The 22,654-nt window shown below is 42.1% G+C and overlaps 1 protein-coding gene across 4 annotated transcripts in view; it reads left to right on the top strand.

Annotated features, from left to right (window-relative positions):
* LOC100651955 overlaps positions 1-22,654 on the top strand; it is a 303,182-nt gene that overhangs the window by 240,385 nt on the left and 40,143 nt on the right. For all 4 annotated transcript variants that reach the window (XM_048407710.1, XM_048407711.1, XM_048407709.1 and 1 more), the window contains exon 13: positions 9,688-9,813. In XM_048407710.1, coding sequence (XP_048263667.1) covers positions 9,688-9,813 — 126 coding nt within the window. The remainder of the gene's footprint in view (positions 1-9,687; positions 9,814-22,654) is intronic.

Raw genomic sequence — 22,654 nt, 5'->3', positions numbered from 1 at the left:
ATCATCCGAAAGAAATAGCTCCTGCCCCGTTCCCCGCCCCTCTTCTGTCACGTTTCTACCTTCGATAGTTTTGCAAGGGTGTCGATGAATCTTTCGTTAGCGATTACTACTATCCCAACTACACAAGTATTTCATGGAGTATCAAGGAAATAGGAAAGCTTCAACCATAATACTTTTATTTTAAATAACGAGCTTTACAAGGGTCAATTTACGATACGGATGTTTGCAGCAACTAAGTAAATTAAGTAGCTTCGAGAAATTATTAATCGCTGAAAACTCTTATAATCTTCTCAACGTATCCTTTTGCAATTAATTAATATCCTCTCGCAGTTCCATCGGTAATTAATTCCCACCCTCTAGATTCGATTACCTAGATTAATTTCGTATTTGAATCTGGAGAATCGGAATTAATTAACAAACTGTAGACTCGTGATTCGAACAAGCGTAAAAATTGGCAAGTGCCTTTCTTAGCCTAAAAAGTATGTCATTGTTTAGAATTATCTGTGTCCGTGGCAAGAAGAAGAGGAAAAAGAATTTATATAAGAAGCAGGTAAATGCAGGAAAAGTAGGTAGTAAAAAACGCGGTCGCATGTAAGATGGTAGAGGAATCGAGGGAACCGTTTAGCCAGTGTAAACATTTTATTACACGTCGGGGACGGTTGTATTCCCGCGAGCCGACCGAATGAATCGCGGCATTCCTCTCGGCGAGCGTTGCCGAGGATGAGAAGCCCCCTTTTGCTTCGCGTTCGAGAGCAAACAAACCGTGTATCTTTATTACAGTAATAACTATAATCTCGAGTCCCAGCGGAGAACCCTTCCTTCCATATACGATACACCCAGTCGTCGGCTCTCTTCCTCGAAACTGCGTAATCAGTTGCCGTCTACTTCACTGAAAGCAGCTCTCCTCACTTTGAATCACCTTAACCGACAGTACGGTAGGCAACCGTGGCTGAACACGCTCGCGACTTACACACGGAGGAACGTGCCGCGTCGGTGTTCACTGTCATTAGAGGAGGGAACCGCGATTAGAGTTGAAATAGACTCCGGGCCTGATACAAACGACTCGCGATCAAATTGATTCGGTTGCAATTTCCGTGGGCTCCTTCTTCACTTGCAACCTTTCCTTTTCCCATCCTTTCGTGGCTTTCTTTCATGTAAATCCACCGAGGATGCCTCGTAAGTGGTCCACCTTTTTGCCCTCGCCGCTCTGACAATTATCGCTGGTTAAGAAGTATGATTTAGGTCGACGATCCACGGTAGTGGTATCCGCCAAGATTTGTAAGAGACTCGGATTATATGGATCCTCTTAACGGCCGGTATCTTTTTTTCCCTGCGTCTTTATGATCGCTGGTTACAAGTTACTTTGTAACGCGTTTCGTTTATTGCGATTCTTGTAAATATAAAAGACATTTCTGAATGAGTGGTACATCCACCCGGAAGATTACATTATGGACAAGAGTAAGTCGAGAAAGGAGGATAAAATTCCTTCGTTCGACAACGAGCTTTTCAGCAAAATGCCAAGCTTGAAAATTCCTAGTGTACTTAATTATTAAAAAATTCCCATCTTTCCAATTCACTCTTACGCATAGAATACGGTAGTTGCAGCTATTCTTAAACACGCGTTCCAAGTATTCGAAGGATCGGTCGTATATCTTTCCGCAATAAGAAGAATCGCCACTTTCGTGCCAAAAAGGAAGAAACCGAAACGTAAAGCACGCGCATTCCGCGTCCCAAAAAATTCCACCTTACGTTCGTAGCAAGCTTGAGGCATCCGTAAAATCAAGCCCAGTGCCACACATCCACAAATCTCGGATCCCGAACAACCGTTTAAACATCGGAACGACCTCAGAAACGACAAGAGGCACTGAAAAAATATCATGGCGGTGCGGTACACCGACGCGCGGCAATCGGTAGAGGCTCGTTAATTTCACGGGAGGATTTACAAGCTAGTGAACGCCTACCGTGTGTGCGTATTGCCTGGCGATCATTCCGCCAGCCGGCAGCGTAAAACCCGCGCGACTAAGCTACGGTATTTTATACGGTGAATTTCATTGTGCTGTCCGCGTGAGAGAGGGTTGCAGAGGATAAGGGTGCGATATCCAAGGGATTTCGTTTCGCTCCTGTCTCTCCTTAAGCTCCTGTCTCTCGTTAAGACATTCGCGCCTGTTAATGGGCTGACGCGCGCGCAAGTAGCTTTAACGCGAACTAGTCGCTATACATGGCGCGGAAGCGACTGCTACTCTCATAAAATATGACGCGTATCTTCTTATTAGAAGTAAATTGTATCCTCATTACCTGGCGCGCTTCTAGCGCCGCTATCTCTTTCTCTATTCCCTCGTGGTTCTCCCGCCTCCCTTCGTGGCTCGTTTTCATTTTGTTTAATCGTGATCTGACTCGATCGAGCAAGGCAACTAATCAGACCACCGTTTGCAATCAGATTCCACGGAATATTAATAGCCTGGATGCTCTTTCTAGGCTTGTCCCCGCGTCCACTGTCGCAGCGTCGATAACACGCAAAGTGGACGTTGGAATGTACCTAGTCCTGCTATAAATATTGGTATAAATGTATCGAATAGTAATTTTAAGGATACAGGAAAAGTTATAATGCGTAGCTAATAGGATTTTATTAACATCTATACACATATCAATTTAATATTTATTTGAAATAAGGAAAAGAGATTAACCGATGTTGGCTGAAATAGCCATTCTGCTTTTATATGAATTTACAAACGATATTCGAGAATTTGCTCGGTCTGTAAACAAACAGTCTCTGTTCGATTCTTAGGAATTCGTCGTAATAGTGGCTTCGAAAAATCGAAAATCTAATTAACGCATTTATACGGAGCATGTACTGACATGCAAAACCAACTATTACTATTATTATTAACTTCTTTTATTCATACGACGATGCAAGATTTTTGAAGCAATCGTCGTTCGAAATGTCCGATAAAATGACAAAAATTATAACAGGACGAGATATGTAGAATGTTGAGAAATTTTGAGAACTGCTTAGGTGAGAAAGTAAGTGAATATGTGGCTGTATTATTTAATAAAAGATCGTTGAATAGAGAAAAGGGATCACAAGGAGAGATTTCACGAAGACATATCACGGAGGATTATTTCATAGAAATGAATTGTGTAGGTATAAGGTGGATAACGGTGATTGAAGTAATTCGTTGACGCGGATACGTAGGTCAATCGATCTTTATCAATCGACCCGATTCGTTAGCGCGTTTAGAGTATCGGTCTGGTGCTCGCGTAACGCTGCATTTAAATCACCAAGCTGCATACTTGTTGCCTGATAAAAATCAGCCGGTACATTGATCGCGGGTAATTTATGAGCTGCCGTGTTGGGCATACCAGAGCGCTTACATAATTTATGAAATCGTCGTATAATATCTGGCTAGTCCTCTGTTCGAACGTGTTGCGCCACAAAAAAACGCGTCCGCAGTCGCCTGTCTGTCACAGGATTTTCAGCCACGAGCCTTTCGCGAAAGATAAATCACCGTCAATCTTACACCGGGTCTTTGCAGATTTGATTATTTATTAGAATTCATAGACAGAGAATTATGGGCCATTGTATGCAAAGTAGACGTGCACCAAAATACTCCTCCGCGGTTCTACTTAATTCCTGGTGTATTCTCGTACTACCTGTTCAGTGCGATATATGTAGATAATTTTAGAGCGATCATAAAATGTGAGATAGGAAGTCAGGGTATCTGAATCGTTCAGCGTCGAATATGTCAGAAACATGTCTATATCGTAAGGAAATAGAAACTTGAAATACTACAATTCTTAAGTGTTAAATGTCATCGCAATTCCTCTGAAGTCCGTTATTTCCTAGACGCCTAGTAGCAAACCTTCGATGCCTAAAAAAGGACTATCGTTTGTATACGCTCATTAGCAAACGTAAATATTAACAAATGTCCATCATGATACTCTCGCATTTCTCACAACAAGAACAACAAGAGCAGCTATCTTCACGAGTGCACCCAATCTAGAGCGTTCCACAGATTCGTCGGTCACCCACCATTAACATTACTCGAGACTAATTGGATGCTCCTTCGAACGACATTAGCGTACCACGCGTGTCGTATACATTACCACGCGTAACTTTAACCGTTCAAAAACATCGAGAGAAATGATCCTCGTCCGTGTACAAAATTGTTTCTCTCCTACGGGCGATCGGCCAAGTCCATTCAGAAGGATCGAGACGAATGTCGTCCGCCTCTCTTTCTCGATCGCCAACGAGAACGAGAATGAGCCTCTGGGCTGTGCGATTACTCATTGAAGACGTTGATTGCGGCTACGGCATACTTACCGAATCTCATCGTCGGCGGCCGAGCGAAGCAATAAAACGCGCCCGGCTGAATTTCGACGTAGCTTCCTCATTTTTTCTCTCTCTCTCCATCTCCTTTTTTTGCGTTTCGCGCAGAGAAGCACTATTTTACGGCCTGTTAAAGGCCCGAGTAATTGTTCCATCGAGAACGAGCACTTGTCCCGGAGACTAATGGCTACTATTCGCTCGTCACATGCTGGATCGCTCTTCTCTCTCACGGTGTCGTCAATTTTCGACCCAAAACCACGAACATAGTCCTCTACAGCGAACTTTCGTTCGTTTCCTTGAATTCGACGTTATGCAACGTGTTTTTCGGACGTGTTACATGTAGCTGAGGGAAATAACACGCTCGGTACTTTGCTTTCTACGTCGAAATTTCGGTATAATTGCGAGCAGGTTTTTTTTCCGTTGTGTAATCGAAACTCTGCTGTTCTCTTTTCTTGGCTGAACTTTTTTTGTATCTTTCCGTGTTGTGCGAAGTATGTAGTGATAACAGGATGCCTTGTCTTTAACGTATCTTAAATTCCTTGTTAAATTTCCCTGTCAGCCATTTGCGTCATTGTAACTTGATAAAGCATTCGAACATTCAAGTTTCTTGTAGGTTGCCTGACTTAGTAGACATTCTCGTCACAGGGAATCGATTAAAACTCGTTCATCGATACTTTTCGTAGGCGTCCATGCATAATCAATACGGGAACTCCCACTGTTTTGCATTTCTCTCTGAAAGTGTTATGACACGATCCTTTGTAGCCACTTTGCCTGAATATTGATCAGCGAAACTTGTATAATTAAATTACGAATCGATTTTATCGATACAATAGACGTGCCAGACTGTTCTAGAGTTATCTGTTTAATCATAGAGACTCGATCATAGAGACTGTTCCCGAGATACAGAGACAAGGTAATGTAACGTCAGTGTTGAGATACCTATAAATACGCGTTATAGAAGCGAGAGATGCGCTTTAATGTATCCGCCATTAATCCTCAGTATACTTACACCCCGTAGCTTCGTGTAAATAAACGTTAGCCTGCGCTAATCTCGCCTGACATCGGGCTGACCGATAGACCGATTGATGCGACTATCGATGCGAGAATCCAGCGAACTTTCAGCGACAGGGAGCCACCGATTCTCGCGTGGGTGACCCATCTCATGCTATTGATCCATGTTCCACCTCTGGGCACGGTTGCTTTAGTTACCGATCCCAGTCCTACCTACAGATCCAGTCGGTGTCTATGCCTTGGAAAGATTAAAATGAAAAATCTGTTTGCGTTTTTTTATTCATTTTCTCAGTACTTTCCTATACACGATATATTATGTATTAATTATTACGTATTTTGAACGATACAACAGCACGTTCGAACAAGCAAGAATCATCTTCTATAATGAAAGCTTCGTATAACTTATGCTACGAAGTCAAAATGCTGATTCACTAGATGTACGACGTGATATGCCACGCGCAATTGAAAATGCACGAACCTATTGTACAATTATATAAACAAAACTAATTACACTATGTAATCAGACATCGATTTTTATTCTTTCCCCTATCCAATTTATCTTTCATAAGATCAGCCCTATTTCAAAGCCCTTAACGAAACCAGCAATCATCCCTATAACAGAAACTCCATGGGGGCCATAAAATTATCGTCGAAAGCGAGGATCCTGGCCCGTAAACCCACTGAGCACCCTGAATGAGGATGAAAGGGAGATGAACACGAGCACCCTAGGGTCGATGATAAAAATTTGGGTCTCGATGGGTCTCCGAGCTAAGCGATCATGTTCCTGGTTCGACGTCCTTTCCATCTCGTCCACGCCACGAATGTGGGACGATAAAACGAGGCTCGCCCCAACAACCAAATGAGGCGGCATCGTAAAACGCGCGTTTCGGGAAAGGTGCATCGAAGAAGATCTTCATTCAGCTTGGTAACAAAGACCGCTTCGGTCGCTATGTGGAACGTATTCTATTTAAGAAACTATATGCTCGCTATAAAACTTATCGGTGTGATCTTGACAATGAGCGCTTCATATAGAGCGCTTCATATAAAAGAACCGAGAACATATTCTTGTTAGACACAGACGAACATATTCAGACCAGTTTATGGACTCAGAAAATGTTTATAAACTGGATCGTTTAGTCATTAACTTATTTGATATCGATCTGCAACTAGAGGTTCATCCCTGTGAATAGATATTTTGAAATCTTGATAGCTTCCATTACTGTCCATTACTTTTTTATTTTAAAACCAACACCACTTTGTAATTTCATACAATATTTTCTGCAATATTACTTCTTCGGTACTGTCTGATAATGATAACACGAATTCCTTCAGGTGACGCATATGATGCGTCACTGATTGCATTGAGTAGACATTATACGATGCACACGGTGCGTCAGCAATTTCAGCAAATTCATTTAACCAATATATCTTTGCGTTATCTATCGTCGAATTATTGACTTTTAACTGAACTGTTTCTTGGAAATTGAACATCGATCGTGTCAGTATTTATGTAACGAGATTATAAATCACCAAAAAGTGAAGTTTATTCAATTGATTTGCGAGAGGCTCGTTTACGTTCACGAAGATATCAAAATTCATAATCCGCCGTTATCCACCAGAAACAGCAATTTCGCACGTTCCTCTCACTCACACCCTTTTCCACCCATCCGTCGTATTCTCAAACATCCAACACCCACGCGAATGCGCACGATCCGAGACGCGGATCGCCAGCAGATCACGACCCCGTGATTTCGCGTGAAAGACAACTTTCGCAGAATGCCCGTAGCGTGCAGAAGGTGTCCATATTAATTCATGATGGCGCGTTATCGGACATACCTCGCTGACGATAGGATCGTCCATTCTCGTGAGAAGATGCGACGCAGGCGGAAGCGACGCGCGCCACGCTCGAATCTAAATACCTGTCAGCCGTGTGTTTACACGGCACGACGTGGCCGCGCGATAACGCGCACGTCGTTTGCACGCGCTTGCACCTGCACGCGCTTCCATCGTCGCAGTTTTATCGCATTTCGCGGCCCAGTAACCCGCATAACCTGCGCGCTTATGATCCAAGAAGTTTCCACTTAATCCTTAAAAGGATGGGACAAAGTGTTCGTTTCTGTGAGACTCGGTTTCATAGCTTCAAGCTATCGACTGGTCGAAGAATAGCTAGAAGTCGGAGATTATTTTATTGACGGTGAATGGAAACGGGAATTTATGCTTCTTGGATCTGATAGGTTGCCTGGATGTTGTTTTGTTGTCTGTAAGGGGCATAGGCCAAGAAATTTTTGCTTAAGTTTGGTTTCCTGAAATGCTGTAAGTTTACCACTGTGAATTGTTTTGGTCTACTTCAAGATCCGTGTTTATATTCGTGTAACTTATTAGACTTGTCGATTTTAAATATAATGGTTTATGAGAATAGGCTTGAAATATAGTATAGCATAGTTCAAGCTTCATCGTAATTGTAGCAAGTGACTTACGTTACGAACGTACGTTGTCACGCTAGAATATTGCGATATCCATATAAAAAGATCCATTAAACTTACGCAACGAAGTTACAAGAACATCTATACTCCTCCAATTTTTATTAACGACAATACCATTAAGTATATAACTGTAAGATCACGAAATTTCCTCGATCACGAGTATCTTAAACCTGGTTCATAAATCAAGAAATCCAAAAGCATCGGGACCTGCAGTAGTCGCTAACATTCTCGTTCGTTACTTTCTACTCGATCCTCGTCCCTCGCTCCTCCATGATCCATCTCTGGGTAACCATCCTTCAGCCGGTCGGTCGCAATTACCGGCACACTTTTTCAAACGACCAGCCAAATCTCGGCGAATTAATCCCACTCGCGGCGTTCTTCTCGCGCGTCCACGCCTCTGTCCGATCGTCGTCCACCTAACGCGGCCCAGTGACCCAAAAAACCAAACGTTGCCCGTGATCTGACCACATGTTGTGGTCCTTCCACGGGCAAACTAGCTGGTTTCTTTCGTTCAAGCTCCTCGACGTCGACAACGACGATGATAATCGCGAGGACGATCTCGCACTCCTCCTTCCACATGCTCTTCGTATTCGATCGGCACATTCTCTCTTCCAGCTGTTCCCGTTAATTATTCTCGCGGACTTTTCGCTCGCCGCCACGTCCGACCGCAACGACGAATCATTAATCACGCGTGACACGCCCGTACCAGCGATCTAATTATCGGCTAAAAGAGCACGCGGATACCCGCACCGAGCTGTTGCCCCGGGGGTAACGCGTGCTCGGCAGGTGAACCTGATCTATCACCAAGAAACTGATTTTCCGTGCTGGAAAATCGAATCGATAAAGTTTTGTTTCGTCGAGTTGCGAAGAGAAGATGTTGCGTTGCTTCTCTGCTCTTTGATTTTCGTTTTTTCCTTTCTAGCAGAATAGGAAATAATTATGAGCTTTGCAAGGTGTCGAGGATAGAGTATAAGTAGTATAACAGCTGGCGCATTGATGGGATGACGAAGCGAAAATCAGATCTCTTCTGGTTAGTGAGAAAACTGTCTATTCGGTTAATCATGTACGACAGATTGCGTACTGCGTGGAATTTTGGTAATATTTTGCGTCTACTGCATTTTATTTTCTTTATGAAAACTTCAAAGCAGTTGCGTTATTAACAGATTCTAAAGTGTTTAGAAAACTTATTCGCGATCATCACTGAATTTTCATCCATCGTCGTTACATAAATGCCTGGAATAAGAGAAAATTGAACAATAAAATAAAAAAGTCAAAATGGGTGAATCTTCCTTTCTCTTGCCTCGCTAATAAATTACTCGAATTTGGTATAAGATGTGTATTTATTGGGAGAATGCAGGAGCACGTAAAACAGACTAGTGTGTCGTGTGTTCAAACGTTTCACTCGAGGTGTACTATGACGTTCATAAATAACCAGACCTCCGCCGTCGAGCACGGAACAGCCACGATCGTTCTTAATTATTTAACGAATCCAGGCAGACGTTAATTACTCACTGTCCTGCCGCGTTAAATTCTCCAGTTACGTGCTAGAAGGTAGCAAATATTGCGCTTGGAGAAACTTTGACGATGCCAGTCATGAGTTTTGGCTTGAAATTTATCGCACGCCGTGCACTTACTGTGTTACGTTGAAATGTATAGCGATTACAACAAAACTGTTGGTACAATGGAAACTTTCGTTGTTAGGAAAATAGGAAGGATGTGCTTTCAATTTTTACGTAAAGGTTTTAAAGCAGGAGGTGATTTTTAGTTTTCTACTTTCTAAAAGATCGAAAAGAAAAATAATTTAATCGATACCGGTCGATGATAAACGATTTTCCCATTTTATTAATTAACATCGTATTATTACAGGTACTATCCTGGTTCTGCAAGAAAGGCGACGACGTGCTATCGAAACACGCGCAACATTCTGCGACGAACCTATCAGCGGCGCGACTTCACGAGAGAGAATTCGAAAAGTTCTACTTCACGTCGATGGTGAGTACCCTAGAATACACGAATACACCTCCTCATTATTTTGATGATAGATAGGATACATAAATCGGTCGAAAAATACTCAAAAGAGAAAAAGGAGATTGTTAGAATCATTAAAGATAAGATTGAAAATTCAGTACTTTAATTAACTGACTAATAAACTGATCAAGTAAAATAAACTGATCAAACTGGAAGTTAGAATAATAATTTTAGAACGTAAGCGAAAGTCTGAGTATATATCTACGAAAGCTTCGACTTGAGCGTTATGCTAACTGTTTCAAATAATGGGATCGAAAGCAAGTCAAGATCGGCCCATATATGTCCCGAGATTTCACTTTTTTCACGTCTCATCGAGTCTTTCGTCACGGTTCGATACCGAAGAAATCCCGAGGAGAGTCGGCCGAAATGACTGAAAGATAATAAAAGGCTTCTTTGTAGCCGGTTGCAAATATCACCGCCAGTTTCGCAAACTTCCTCCTTTGCTACCGGTCAAATCAATCGGAGAAAAGGTACACGTGTTTCGTTTAACAAAAAAAGAAAAAAAGAAAATAAAAGGATACAAGGAAGTGTATTAGCTTCGGCCTTAAAGGAAGGCGTAATATGAATATTAGATGCTCCATAGATTGGATCAGATCGGAGATAAGGGTTTCATTTAGACCGATGAACGTGTAACGATGACTTTCGGATTTCGTTGGACAGGAAAACTGCAAAAAATGGATTGAATGTACTTTAAGTAATTGTGCGTATCACTAGCGAATGTGATTTTGACGTAAGAACCTGTTCCAATTTGAAAGAAATATTTATTCAATTTTTGTATAATTCGTGGAACGCAGGGTAACAAATATATCAGGAAGCATCGAGAGTAAGTAAAGACGTAAACATTAAAGAGAAAGTTAGAATGATCTATAGATCTATACTATTTTACCGACAAGTATCCCGTCGATAATGACATTCTTTTTTACGTAATTCTTTAATAAAAGACATTTTCAACAGGGAAACGTATGTTATCTTATATTAGGCATACGCATATAGAATCAAAATGTAAAGAAATTCACAGTGGGAAAGATCTTTAAATAAGATTTAAGGAAGCAAATTTCCATCTGTGGTTCAACAGATCTCGATCATGAAGGATCGGTAACTCGATTTCCTAGTCAGGTGGTGCCGCCTAGTGTCACCCACTCGAAGCATCTTCCTGCAATACCGACCGATAAACGCCGCGTAAATTGAACTACGTTAAGGAGCGCACGAGCTCGCTAATGGCAGCGATTATTTTTCTGCCGTGACTCGAGGGGATTGTTTAAATGGTTGGAATCTCATTTGCGCCCCGTAATGGTCAGATCGAATCGCGGCCATTAATTCGAAGACGCGAAAGCGCCTTGCCAGTAACTTTCGCAATTAGAAACGTATTCACGGAGAATCGATTAGCCGGCGCAAACCTGAGTGGATTGCAATGTCTGGTCTTATCAATCGATCGTGCATGCCCGTGTCCGGCGACGACGCTTTCCGTTCGGTGATAACGGGGCCAACGCGACAACGTGACCTCCGCTTTCTGCGTTTCCCATTTTCTCGATAACCGATCGCAAAAGTGCCGGAGAACCTTGAATCGCAATTAAGTAAAGGTATACGGCAATGATCTATTCGGGCGACTTGTCGCCGCTTATCGGCGAACCTTTTATCGGTGAACGTAGCGTTGGCGAAACGGTATGTCGTTTGAAAACTTGACTGCAACGAGTTCCTCTATTATATATTGAACTGTTCGAACTTTTTTCAATAGTTTCTTATTACTTTTGATAAATCGTAAAGTTCTTAGAATAAGTTTAAGCCTTTAGTATCCTTGGACGAGTTGTGTGTTTTAATATTTAAAAATGAATTTCATCGCATGTAAAAACCTAATAAATAGGTCATTCGTTTTTCTATACATAACACCTATTCCTTCGGTGATAGGATATTTATCAGCACCAAAATCTGTGGAACTTATCTTTCATTTTTCAACGTCCCCTTGCAAGATTATTAACGAAATAACTCTCCAAATGAATTTTCATACGTGCACGCGTATTTATTGGCTGATGTTAAGTAGATGCATCTGGACCAACGGGGGGTGGCGCAATGGACGACGATCCCGCGTGTGAAGAGGTCCTATTTTCATCCACATCTCGAACCGGTCCACGTCCACCGGTACCTTTATCGTCGAATTAATTTACGATCATTTCGATTGATACGCTCTTTAACTGGACGTCTTGCAATTAACCGGACGCTCCAAATATCGGGTTGCTCGGTGCAACGCGGTGCGATGTAGCACCGATCGCTTAATAATAAATCGGCGATACGTTCCAGTTCCGTTCCACCGACCCAAATAAACGGTTTTCTCGATCGTCGTTGACAATTATGACAGGACCGTGTGGGCAGGGTGCCGATGGGGGTCATTGTGCCGTCGCGGCCAATAAAAAAACGTCCATGGCAGTTTGGATAATGATCCAACAACTTGCAACGACCACGTGAAACACAGATAATTGAAGTGGGTGCCATATGATTAATTAATGTGCTGCTCGTTCGTTCGGGATATACATCTCTCGCTTGTCCCTCGATCGTTCCCTGGTTGGATTAATTGAGCAACAACCGCTCCGGTGGTGTCTTTTTGCGCTTCGTGAACTTGGTTATCGCTCGGTGAAAGTCAAATTTAAATTAGTGAATTGACGGGCTCGAAGAACGGATCCTCTTTCATTTCCCATTTTCGTATTGGCCAGTTTCTTTTTTATAGATGTGCTTAAGAAGAATAAGCAGAGAGATATTCAGATTTGTAACGAGTACTCTTTGAACTTTAACTGTCTACTTTCAGGCACAAGCATCAATAAAATCATCGCAACTTGTGCCTGTGTAATGGAATTAAAAAGTTAATAAAAATCAATTAATTTAGCTTCTGAGACACTCAAATTCTGCCCTGTCTCTAAATCATGCAGCTCTTGCGTACCATTCGAAATCGATCGAGCTACCAGTTCTTTTCGCCATTTACAATCTGTTCTCACTTTCCGTGAGCGTGAATTTCTCCGAGATTCTTCGGGTGAAAGAGAACAAGACCTACCAATTACTAGCGATGTTTCTTTTTTACGAGTCGGCCACAAGCGACCCTACGTTTTGTCGTATTGACGATCGTTACCCGGAAGGTGGACGGTGTTTCCTCGAAGTACGAAGCGATGTCGCGCGCCGGAAGCCGCGTTCGGCCACGGCCATCGAGGCGAACAGCGTTCTGTTAACCCAATTACGTAGACGAAGAAGAGGAGGCGACGCGATCGTGGCGTGAATAAGAACGAGACGTCTGCGGGCGTTTTAATAGGACGTACGTGAAATCACGATCACCGCTCCCGAAAGGAAATGTTCACACCTGAAAAAGAATCGTGATCCTCGAGCAAACACAGAATTCTCGTGAACGCCCGACGAAATTTTACCGCAACCGATCGTGAAAGTGGATGGCATTTTTCTTTTCTTTGTGGCTTCCGGTGGAGAAATGTCATGGAGTCGGAATTGGTTGGTTTTTGTAATAGCATGATTGAATTTGGGTAAGAGTGGTTTGTTGGTTTAATGGTTAGTTTAATTGGGTTTATGTGGAAGTAAAAGTGTGGCTTTTTGGACCATGATCTTTTGTTCAGTTTCTTATGTACGGGGTCGAGGAATCTTAAATGCGTCTTATGAAATAACTTTACGGCTGTCGATTATTTTAACAGGACTTCGTTTTCCCTGTATTTTCAAAAGTATCGAAGCTTTGAAATCCAACTAATAAACAAGGAATTTGTTCGAATTTTTCATTATTTGATAAAAATTCATAATGTATACCTCACAATCGATCTTTTAGAATAATATTTCTGTTCAAACATCTGAACCTCACAAATATTTGAAATTCAATCTTTCCGTAGAATGAACAGGCACTTAGGCCCAAAGAAATTTTAGCGTGAAGAAGATAAGAATCTTGTATGGGCGATCACCTCGAGGAGCTCGGCTTTCTAGCATATTCTCGTCGATATGATCGCGAGGAACGATGATTGCGACGCGTTATATCCGGTGGAGAGTGGACGCGTGTCGCGAATCGCGATCGGGAAATCGTTTCGAAAACTCGATTGCAACATACCAAATCGGTACAAGGCGGTCATGCTCGTTAGCCCCGGCGTTTAATTCGCCGCTCGCCACCCTGGAAATTGCGAATCTCGCGTAAGCTTCGGCCTCGAGCCTCCTCGGGCCTGTTCAATTAAGACGCGCGAGCAACGCTGCTAATTAGCCAATAAATATGGAAACGCGCGGCGAGCCTCGCCTCGTGTGCGTGTTAATTGAATGATTAAAATGTTAATCAGCTCTCTCGAACCGGAGTGGTCGCTTTTTCGTTTCGTTCGGATGACACCTATTTGTTTCACCTTTTTACGAGCGTATTCGATGAATCTGCCACGTGGTCGTTTGCAAGTTTAGCTACGTTCAAGTAAGAACAAGATACATCTGGAAGATTTTAAAAAAGTGCATTCTGACGAAGAGTTTATTTGAAAATTTCATTATGTACGTTTATCTTGTTTCGTTGAGATATAGATTATCAAGTACTATTAAAGCGTTCGACGATAAATAGGCACATAATTCAATGTTGAAATACATCTTTAAATTTCCTCGCCGTGTAAAGCTCAGCGATTTTCTCGATCCTCGTAGCCCCAATTTTCACTGTAATATATCGCATTTAATGCCTCCGCGAGTCCATTCGTTTCGAATAATCGATCCTCCGCTCTGTATTCAAATTGAAAAATATTCCGCTCGCTGACGACGAGTGATCACCGAGCAATTCAATTGGCCGCCTTATCTAAGAGCGAGGCTGCACCCGCGAAATTAGGGGTCCGCCCGCGTTTCGACAACCCTGAATTTTATTAGGTCTACCCTCCAGGAGTTCGTGGCTGGTGGTGCGAAAAGCTTAATCGCCTAATCGAGCTCCGATCCACGCGCAACGCCCATCGAAAATTCGACGGATTCGCTGGCTCGAGGGATGAAGATACATATATCCCTCTTGAAAACCAACGCAACATCTGTCGTGGCGATTTTCTCTTACGTTAGTAATATCGTTGAGATCTTGATTATCCTGAGTGAGAAAATTCAGATGAAAAATATTTCGTAACTGGCCATCTTTGCAGAAAAAAGCGACAACTTTGTAACTTCTTCAAACACGTATTTCGTCAAATACTCAGGAAATTATGGAGAAAGATTGTACCTGTATATTTTCTCTTAAATGACACGAAACATCACATCGTTGTTAAGAAAAGAAAAAGAACGAAAGACAAGGAACAAATTGCCTATCACAGGCTAAATGGCTTGCACTTCTCTCGAGATCAGAAAAACTGAGAAAAAAAAGCGAATACACATTTGCCTGGATAAAGCGGCGCATCTGGAGAACGAGAATTCCACGCGAGCCGAGCCGATCGAAGAACGGTGCAACAAGATGCATTAACCCATTAGTGCTCGAGTATGCATGCGAGTGAATCGTCTGACAGAGATGAAGCTACTTCTTGTTACGCATAGCTGGCCGTACGTAGCGTAGGTGTAACGCGAAAAAATAAAGCGCGAATGCACTTCGACTGATATGTGGGTTAATCGACGGGCAAAGTGGAACGATGCTACCTGGTGCCTCCTCGTTAAGAGGTGGGCTGAGTCTTCCGGGTCTTCCTGTTCATTTTTCTGGGCTAACTCTTTCAGTTGTGTAAAACGTGCTGGGTTTAATTTCCATATATTTTGGAAAATATCTAAGAAAGTCATAAATGGATATTTATATAAATTCATATCTTAATGGATATAGTTAAAAAATTAGGAAATGAGAAAAATATGATTCTACCTTCTGAATATTATAACGGTCGCCTTGGCTATTTATATCTTTTAAATTCTCAATAAATGCAGGAAGACCACAGTCTAGTTATAAATTGATAATTATTTGTGTGCTAATATCGCGAAATGATTATAACTCCGACCACAAAACATTAACGGAAGATATCCATACGAGAGATATCTATAACGATCGAAGAATTAAATGCTCGTGCTATGAAATTAATTAAACTATTAATTAAACCAGATTATGAGACGGCTTAATCTAAAAAGGAAATCGCAGATATCTAAAATTAAAGGAAACTGCCGTGAAAGTAACTCTCGTCAAGTAACTCAATCATGATCGATAGATGGGCGTTATTAATTCACTGTAACTGTCCATAAAGCAAATCACCAGAGCACCGCGCGTCGCAGAAAAAGACTGATTGCATCCAGTTATACGGGACAGAACGCGTTTCTGGCAAAAAACCAAACTACGCTAACGACGCGCTCAACCCAAATATGAGAATTCCGAGCGGATCGGGGCACGAGACAAGCCGAGATAAATCCACGTACAAGGTATTCCAAGGTCTTCCCTTTTCTTACACGCTAAGCTCACCGTGACCCGTTACATTTACGGGGCGGAAGGCGTGGCGTTTTACGGTTTCCTCGTAGAAGAGACGTTGCGCCGGGGGTAATCGCCAAAGCTCGATTGCATAACACGATATCAACGTCGCCTATTCGAAGGAAACATCGTAGCGCGCCATAAACGACATCATATTCTCTTTTTACGCCTTTTTTGTCGCTTTTTACTATTTTGTTCTTTTCTGTGCCCCTTCTCTCTTTTTTGCACGAAGGCTGCACGAACATCCGAGAAGTTTTGCAATTGTCATGTCGCGAGAATACGGTTTCGTTAAGATGGCTCTCACGTTCTCTGAAGAACAATGAGCATCGCGGAATGAATTGATGCGACTCTCGTCACGGACCGATCCTCCGCAGGCAGACGATTACGCGATACAGTAGCATGAGATTTAATTCGAACGACGTTTGGTTGTGAAATAATTGAAAAACTAATCAAACGAGAATGCGATATTCTGTGCAGGTGTTATTGTAGCAGATCTTCGTTACAATTTTTTATTGAAATTCGTACTGCTCAATTCTTCCCACAATGGAGTTACTCTAATTTCTTCCATCGTATTATTCTTTCTCCTTTGAATATATATAAGGACCCTCGTTTGCTCCTCTCACACGTACTGTTTTCTATGCGCATTTGTTACGCTTGGCACCTTTTGCTCCAGGTGTTCGAAGATTTTAATTTTCAAACGACACGGACGCTCCTCCGTTGAATATCTCGCTGAAATATGCAGTACAAATGTTAAGTGGGCGTCGACTTCATGAAAGTGAAGAACCGAAGCAAAAACGTGCTTCGTTTGCTATTTAAACGTAAAAATCTGTTAGTATAATGCACTTAGTTTTCCTTGGGTCAGTACATACGTCCGCGACAAGCTCGATTCGTCTACGTTATTTAACGATACGTAGACGGATCAGACTTGTATCATTTACCCCTGTCAATCGTTGTCTTGTCGGTACATATATACATTTTCCCGTAATCTCGTATGCAAATGGGCAAAATAGAGGCTGACATTAGCTGTCGAGCCCAAACAACGTAAATAACTCGATGAAATATCGAGAGGCGAAATTATCTGCGATTCTAGAAGGCGATACGCGATCCACTTTCGTTGACGGCTTCAGTTATGTTTCCTTTCCTTTATGTAATAAAGTTGTCACAACATGAAGGATTCTCAAACTAATGCGAAGTATTTGCAGAGGCAACGGCAACGACAGTAAAATTTCCGATACATGTTTACATCGAATTACGAAAGTTTTATTGTCGAGAAAACTGTCAAATCTCTGGTGAACATTTTTCGCGTCGATGTGAATAAATGCGTAAATCACTACGTCCACGGTGAAACCACGAATCTATCGTCACGCAAGATAATATCCACTGAGACACGCAAATTCGTTCAATCGAAAGCGGTTCCTGGTAGCCGAAACGTTCGATGAGCATATTACGGTACACACCAAACCGATCTATGACTCGTTTAAGAATCTTTGATGCCCGTTGCGCCAACCTCGAGTTACGTACGTGCTCTTCATGAAAAATGAATGGGTGACCCGACGGCTTATGCGGCATTACGCGGCGCGTGTACATGTGCCGAGTAGAAATGAGTGGAAAACGTAACTGTACCTTAATATCTCCTCTGCGAGATGTCATCGTTGAAAACGTGTCGGTTACTCTCTTGGGCTTTGTTCATTGCCGCTTAATAGCGCCGCGAACGTTTATGGATAACTATACGATACGAACAGGTTGATGGGGAGCATTTGCGAAATGTAGAATGCCAGCGTTAACGTGCAATTGGATGTGACTACATACATGGTGATCCACTAATCGTGGAACGATCGACAAGTGTTATTATGTGAAAAAATAAATCTAAGATATAGGTAGAGCATAATTATGTTTTTTTAATATGTTGTTTCGTTTTCGATAAAATCTAATGTGAACGTTCGTCTAGTATATGTGAACACGATTAATTAATGGCTCGGTACAAAAGTGTAGAATACTATTTTTCCGTTCAAGGTATCGTTTTTCAGAGTCACGAAAAAGTCGTGTTTCATATTTTTGATGTATCTTTTCACGCCCCTGCAAATTATACCATAATTACCGGGACACCCTATACATCATGATATTGCCACGTGTATTACTATATGTTGGGCATCTTGGATAAATAGCCGTAAGAAACGCTATTAGGATCATGTAAATTGTAAATGACACTCGAGTGAATAAAAGTAGCCCGATGTATAATAAGTGAGAGCATATCTAGTTAAAGCAATCTATTAAATGTTTAAGAAAAACGTGTTTTAAAAAGCGAGGCCTGTCATACGATAAAACAAGGAACAAAAACGATCGATTTGGTTCAGTGCGGAGTCAAATAATTGGCCTTAATTTATCGGCATACTTTTGTACGCTATCTTTGCGTACTAAACTCCGTTCACTAAACTTCCTATGCGTCGAACGAGTTCGCGATTCATGCATATTTAAATAATTATCGTTCTTTGGTATTTTCAATAATTAGAACTTTATACAACTACCGTAATAGAGTGGCTCTTACGGAAATCTCTTTTCCATTTGATCCAAAGAAAATTCTTTAAGTATACGTATAACTTCTACTGGAATCTTTTAATCGTAGATGTTCAGAATGGTTTAAGCCAGGTTTGAAACTGAAACTGTTTCGTGCTCTTTCACAATTCGATGCTACCGATTGAACGTTAATTTATTGCTTGCTTTCGGGTATTGTTTCGCGAAACTTCATTCGTATTCGGCAGAAAAATAGCACAGTCGCCGGTAAAGCAGTGGAACCGGAGAGAAACGCGAATTGTCATTCGCGAGATTCGTCGGCGAAGGCCGCCGGCGTAGTTGCTTCGCTTTTATTTACAGGTCTGACGCAAAAGCTGTCGGAAGGAGCGCAGAATTTGGCATACAATGGACGAGCACAGCTCGGCATTCACTCACGAACGAGAAAAGCGTCGAGGAACGTTCACGGGCCCGCCGATATTCGTGCCACTGGGTTACTACACTTTCGAGTTCAACTAAATCGGCCACGTAGCTACTGTTCTCTGGAATTATCGTGGCTTTCGTAAAACGACGAGAGTAACATTTCGCAAACATCGGTTTCTTTGTCTCTCCTTTTGTTTTTCATCGAATGCTCGGCTTGTTGCTTCCTGCTTCGCCCGTTCGCCTATTCCGTCCAGACTTTTTGGTTCGTTCTCGTACGAGCATAGATTAATTAATGATTTCTTCCGGTTATTGCTCGCCAGTGTAATAATACACATTTACGAGTGATCTAGATTACGAACGAGCAATCGAACATCGTGTCAGTGCGTGGCGTTTCACTGGAGGCGCGTCGCGAAGACCTAGAAGATTGCTACACCGGATTGGCCTGTAAGTAGGAAATCCCTTCGATTCCCCTTTCGTAGAAATGTTTCTGCCACATATTACAAACCTATCTACGATTCGTAGAATCACGCGGCGAGTTCCATCGCGACATCTCCATTATTGATTGAAATTGGTCGCCGTCGAGTTTAAATGGCTGCGCGTACACCGAGATATATCCATCCTTTTCATTATTTCTTCTCTCTAGATCGAACTATTCACCGAGCTAGAACTTTCGCTTGGAGAATTTGGGAGATCAGGGACTTTCCATTCAAAATTTTCGCTGGAAGCACGTGGCAAGAATGCCCTATTAGGATAATAGACGACTTTCTTGAACAAGGTTATGTATACTTCATAGTTCCGTATTAACACTTTAAAACTGCTACGACTCTATAACGCATTAAAGTGCAACTATGACACAATCTGTTTTAAAACCGATGACTTTTTAGGTGTATAACGTGTAGGCTTGTTTGATAAAGAAACGAGTGGATGAATTCGTAATAGTAAAATATATTGAAATAAGTATAAGTACAAAGATAGTGTATGCCAATTTTGATCGTCGCTCGCTCAGTGCTACAATATCAAAAGAATATCATAAGGAGCACGTTCATACATTTATATTATCAGTGGTTACTACAAAAAGTTAACCTTCTTATGCAACTCTAGCTGAAGATTACAGGAAACAGCAATAACAATCTAAACCTTGTAACCCAAAACAAAATTAGTATACAGAGACACAATAATATGGATCTTTCCGAGTTTTGAACTTTTTCCATCTCAACTTGAAACTATTTTTACGGCCATAGGCAGCTACACTTTTCATATTATTCTCACATATCCTAACAAATCAACGATGCGTTTGCTCAAATATAACACTATAAGCCTACAGACTTTATAATTATATACACTTGTTAATATCCAATCGATCAAGTACCTGATCGTGTGATTATTACATACCTCCGCGACTAGACAAATGTATCTAGTTGAATGTGATACATTTGAGCGTAGCATATAACCCTAGGATTATATGAGCGTCTAATAACTACATAAATATAGGCACTCGCGACTACAAGACCGTACAAGTTCCATATTCGACGCATCAAGATTACGCGTAACAAATGTATGTACGAGTGTCGCAATTCGGAACTCCCTGGCGAACCCGTTCAAGGACGCGGCATGGAGTCCAGTGAACCTGGGGTTCGTTAGCTTCGAAGAATAACGCGAGATCCGCGTAACGAATATGTAATGCCCGTGCATACGCACAATAGCATACTTGCGATGAAAGTGGCTTGTAATCCAGGCTGAGCGTCGCGAGGGATTCATACTTATGTGTCTCGTTAGCCGATTAAGGAGTGTCCGTATGCCGATTCAGCAAAAAGGACGATCGAACGTGCCGCGATGATGCTTCCTCGCATTGTCGCGACCGATCGCGACCATTTTTTTATGTTTCAGCGACTCGAACCGAACGAGACACCGTTAACTGGAATGAATGTCACAAATTGTCTCAAACAAATCTAAGTGATGGCGGGGCTTGCGGGTAGCAGATTAGATCTGCGCTTATGTTTAGGTTACTCGTGTAGTCATGCGATATCGCGAGTACCTATGCGCTACACACTTTACACACGGAATTCAATACGATTGTACGACCAGGTCTTTTTCAAATTTACCGTCAGAGTAATCGAAATAGTGGATTATACGAATTTTGCATAGCCCTTTCTGTACACGAAAAAACCTTACTTTACCTTTTTCAGATTATTCTTCGGTCGATCCATACATCTCATCCCTTGTCTCGAAAGAATAAAAAAATCAAACCCTCAAAGCAAATCCTCAAAGCGAGTCCTTGTGTGTGACCTCGCGATCAAAGTTCGCTCACTGGATTCGCGTAAAGCCGTATATTCCCCGAAAATAAATGGTAGTGGCGTGTTTACGAGTCCGGATTCCGTGAACTCGCTCCAGCTTTGACATCCAGCTCGTTCGCAAGGACATCGATTCCGTGCACTCTCCTTTCTCTCGTTGAGAACTCAAGCCTTTCCAAGCATAGAATCTAAATACGAGTTGCATAGCTTCGACCAAAACATCGATTACGAACTTAATGAAATGTGTTTGATTCGTTGGTCACAGCAAATAATTATAGATCAATTTTTCTATATCGCAGATATTTTAAAGAGTTTGGATCGTTGAAATCAAGTTTCTTTCCATTCGTTACTAGCATTTACTCGACACAGCAACATTACGTCAAAGTTAATACGAGACGAATCAGATTTCTTGATATGTAAAACGTTAACTGGTAATATAGTTCATAATCGCCCGTCCTTGGAATACCACGGCATTCCTCGGTGACGCGGAATCGTGTCACTCTCATGATCGAGCCAAGGTCAAGACGAGTTCGATCCTCCGCCCTGTTACACGATTTTTCCAAGAACTGCACCGGGAATAAATTAAACGTCCAGGGTCAGCGAGTACCCATGAGTATTCTTACCCACGCTGGAAAACGTCTAACGGTGATATCTCAAGCTTCTAATTACATCCCCGGTGGCCAGGTCGCTTTATCATAAGCGGACCGACGCTCTTTTTCCGTCGATTCTACGCTCGTGCAACTCGCGCTCGCTTATGCTTGGGAAAAGTGATCGTGGCCGTTGACTGTCGTCGCGCGAGTAATTTATTGGAACCGAAAGGATGCGCGTTGATCCTTAATAACACGCTTTCAACAAGGATCCAAGTGATGAATGCGTTGTGACCGCAATTGGGCCTACGCGCGTTTTGTACTTGTTCCTCGCGAGCTGGGAAAACGACTTTGTCGCTTTGCTATTTTTCGCTGCTCGTTGTTCCTGATATCGCTCGTTAAGTCCACGATTCCTTATTCGTACAAGCAGGAAGAAAAAGGGACGCTGGGGATTAGGTGGTATGCAGAACATGGTGCGTTTCTTGTTGAGAGATGATCCTATTTTGTAAACGAGCGTGAACATCGAATTCAAAGCCCTATTCTAACATCCTATATATCAGTTTGCTCCTCCTACTTAATTACTAGGTGGCGGATGT

This window comes from Bombus terrestris, chromosome 7 (genome assembly GCF_910591885.1).
Source record: "Bombus terrestris chromosome 7, iyBomTerr1.2, whole genome shotgun sequence".
NCBI lineage: Eukaryota > Metazoa > Arthropoda > Insecta > Hymenoptera > Apidae > Bombus > Bombus terrestris.
This window is presented reverse-complemented; position numbering and strand designations above follow the sequence as displayed.